This window comes from Nannochloropsis gaditana, assembly GCF_000240725.1.
Source record: "Nannochloropsis gaditana CCMP526 unplaced genomic scaffold scaffold130, whole genome shotgun sequence".
Taxonomy (NCBI): domain Eukaryota; class Eustigmatophyceae; order Eustigmatales; family Monodopsidaceae; genus Microchloropsis; species Microchloropsis gaditana.
This window is the reverse complement of record NW_005803823.1, coordinates 52,550-55,745: the sequence shown is the minus strand read 5'-3', so window position 1 is coordinate 55,745 and position 3,196 is coordinate 52,550. Positions and strand designations below refer to the sequence as shown.

Here is a 3,196-nt window from a genome sequence, read left to right as displayed (position 1 = left end):
GCCCGCCCTCCTCTCCTCCTTCTTCTCCCTCCCCACCCCTCTCTTCTTCCGGCACCAGGGTTATCCGATAGGGCTCGGGGGCTTGCACCTGCCGCGCCTTGTAGAGCATGCCCACCGCGGCTTTGAACTGGCTCTTGCTGATCCCAAGGGCCGCCACCACCTCCTCGCTGTCGCTCCGGTCCCCAAGAGGCAACGACCCGTCCGCGGAGGCCAGGAGCGCGTCCCACACCACCTGCCGACCGTCCTGCAGCTTGGGGAAAGTTCCGAACTTCCGAAACGACACGTCCACTTTTCCGTCCCGCCGGACTTTTTGCACGTACACGGCGCACCGGTCCCCTACCCGCAGTCCTTGCCGGTCCCGCTGGTAGTCGAGCTCGTCCTCGTAGATCAAGCCACGGTACCGCCCATCCAACCGCACCGTAATGCCCAGATCCGAGAAACTCATCACTTCTGCCTCCATCTCTTGCCCGATCTCCACCACCTCCTCCGAGGCATGCGCCCACGCCTCCTCGTCCGCCCTCCACGGGGCTCTCCCGCCCGGCCCCCTTCTGGAGCCCCCGCCTCGACCAGTCTGGTCGTACGCGTCTTCATCCTCGGTGTACCCACGTGAAAACTGGGCGGCGCGGCCCCCAGGACTCGCCCTGGCCCCGCCGCCATTGCCGAGTGGCCCGTCCTCAATATCTCCTAGGTCGGCTGGGGGCAGAAGTTGCTCTTCCTCCTCCACGTCCATGCCCTGGTCACTTCCTTCGGACGTCACTGACGCTTCTGGTGACGTGGGGGCTGTGATGCTGCTGAGCTGCACGGGTGTCTCCGTCAGAGCCTCCTTCAAGCGCTCTTGCAGCACCCCCTTAGTGCCCGAGACGGGTTTCTTCAGGCGCCGGAGATGCTCCTTCAATTCCGTCACTTTCATCTCGTCAATGACCGCAAAGTACTCGGACGACGATGAGAGCATGCAAATGCTGGCGCGGTTTGTTGGAAGGAATACAGAAATATGACGGGCAATCGAAGGGGCGGACACGGCACTGAGTGGGGCAAAGGAAGGGAAGCGTGCGGCCAAGAAAGCAGAAGCCGAGGGTAGACCACGCCATAGGCATAAAGAGGAAAGCGTGAGGACGAACATCCTGTGCACGGGCATTTTCTCTCTTCGGAGTGCCTGTGGTAATGATACGACAAAGGCATTGGTCGTGGGCGTGAGATGTTGCGGTAATGCTCCGACCAACACGTACGGTCAAGATATGCGAGTAGGGTCCTCGCGGCACAGGAAAGTCAGGAAGGATTCCGGGGACAACCTGGTCAAGCTCGCGTTAGACTCTAAGAAAACGTGTAGCACACATGTCCATGGCTGTCTCAAGGAAAGCGGGGGCCATTTAAAAATGACCAAAAGGGGCATGAGCAGTCCTCGGGGAGAGGGCAAGTGAGACATTGAAAGGTCGACAACAAACTTCAACGCTGATCTTGCGCCGCCTCAGTTACACCCCCAGAGGCTGGCACACCGTGCCGTAGAAAGCAGTCGAGGATCGATAAATACGATACACAAGAGGCTCATATTGACATGTCCAGAGTGTATGGTGTCGTGCGATGGAAATTATTGTTGGTTTCGGGGGAACCCCCCTTAGTTCGACCTCCCCCGCGGGTCGTGTTCTTCCTGCCTCCATGTCCACAACGCTCAGCCTTTTCATTATGTATTGCACAAGCCAAGACAGCAATATAATGGCAAGATGTCTCAAAAGGCAGTTTCCTCATTTTGGGCTCTAATGCGGCGCTCTTTCCTCGGCGTAGCCCTTTTGGGTCTAGTGGCTTGCTCATTTTTGTCAAGGGTGCAGTGCGCGTTGGCTTGGTCACGACCTGTCTCTTTTGAGGTCCTCTCTGACAAGCTTCGAGCGCCTATCTTATCACCCAGTTTACGACTTCACTACATTGCTAGTGATCAGGCGCCCTTCTCATTTTCCACGCGGCTGTTCAGCAGCAGCACCAACGCCGTGCCCCTGGCAGTGTCCTCCTCCCCGACGCTCCAGGGGTCCGGGAGGGGGATCGTCTTTCCCGATGGCCGAGTTCTCTCTTTCGGATTCAAGCCCCGACCCAGGATCAGCCGCGTCGCTCTCCAAAGCACCGCCGTTTTCCTGGCAATCGCACGTCGCATGCTCGTACCCTTTAAGAAATGGAGGTGGCATATCACTGGACTGCCGTACTCCCACCTCACAAGCCCCCTCATCTCACTCGCATTCGTGCTCTTGGAGGCCTATGTCTACCTCGTCCCACTACGACAGCTCCAACTGCAACTTTTCTACGCCCCCTCCCTGGTCCCTCCGGAGATGCTTCGATTCCCTACCTCTCAATTTCGAACTCTATCTGCGGAGGACCTTCCGTCTTCCTCCCCCCGACTGCCCTCCTCCCCTCCTCCCTCATCCCCCATCCTTAAGCTCCACGCGCTCGTACACCGGGATGGGCCCGGCCTCGGTGCTCCCTCTTCGACGTCCCGCTCCAGGAGCCGAGGGGCCAGGTACCTCGTCCACTGCAACCATGGATTTGGCGCGAACGCCTTCTCTTTCGAGCCCGTCCTCGCCCCCCTGGCCCGCCTTCTCGGTCGGACGCATCCAGCCCTGGCCGTTGCGCACGATGCGCCGGGGTTCGGGCTTACCGAGGTGCCCAAGGAAGGAGGGAGGGAAAACGGGGCGGGAGGAGGGGAAGGTGAGCTGTTCACTTTCGAGCACAATGCCCGGTTGGGGGGGAGGCTGATGGAGGAGTTAGGACGAGAGGGTGAGAGGGACGGCGGGAAAGGGATGGCGGAGGAAGCGGACGAGGGAGGGGAGCGTCGTGTGTTCCTCGGTCACTCGATGGGGGCCTTGACATCGGCCTACATGGCCGTACGCCACGTGCAGCAGGAGGGAGGCGGGGATGGCGGGAGAGAGGCAGAAAGCGGCGTCACTGCTCCTGTCACGCTTGTCATGATTGCCCCCGCCATCATGCCTATGCGGCAATCGCCTTCACGGCTGCCTCCGGCTGGCCGTTTCTTTTTGGGACGCTTATTCCCCGAACGCGTCGCCCGTTACATTTTTCGAAAAACCGGTCCTGCACTCCGAGCCTCTCTCCTCTTCTTGACCGCGTCATTTCTCCGGGCATTGTGTTATTCCGACAAATTCTGGATGGACGGTCTGAGCCTCGCCTGGGGTGACGGCGGCCCTCCCCCTCCTTCGAC

The 3,196-nt window shown here is 60.0% G+C and overlaps 2 protein-coding genes across 2 annotated transcripts in view; one reads left to right on the top strand and one right to left on the bottom strand.

Moving 5' to 3' along the window:
* Positions 1-1,160, bottom strand: NGA_0602200 (rna binding s1 domain-containing protein; the record flags this gene model as incomplete). Its single annotated transcript, XM_005855693.2, has 1 exon — positions 1-1,160. A coding segment is annotated over exon 1 (1,135 nt), but the record flags the coding sequence as incomplete, so codon positions are not given.
* A 978-nt stretch (positions 1,161-2,138) lies between these two features.
* NGA_0603100 (uncharacterized protein) overlaps positions 2,139-3,196 on the top strand; it is a gene marked incomplete at both ends in the record, with an annotated part of 3,482 nt that continues 2,424 nt past the window's right edge. Inside the window, one exon of the mRNA XM_005855701.1 lies at positions 2,139-2,942. Within this exon, the coding sequence (XP_005855763.1) occupies positions 2,139-2,942 (804 nt within the window). The remainder of the gene's footprint in view (positions 2,943-3,196) is intronic.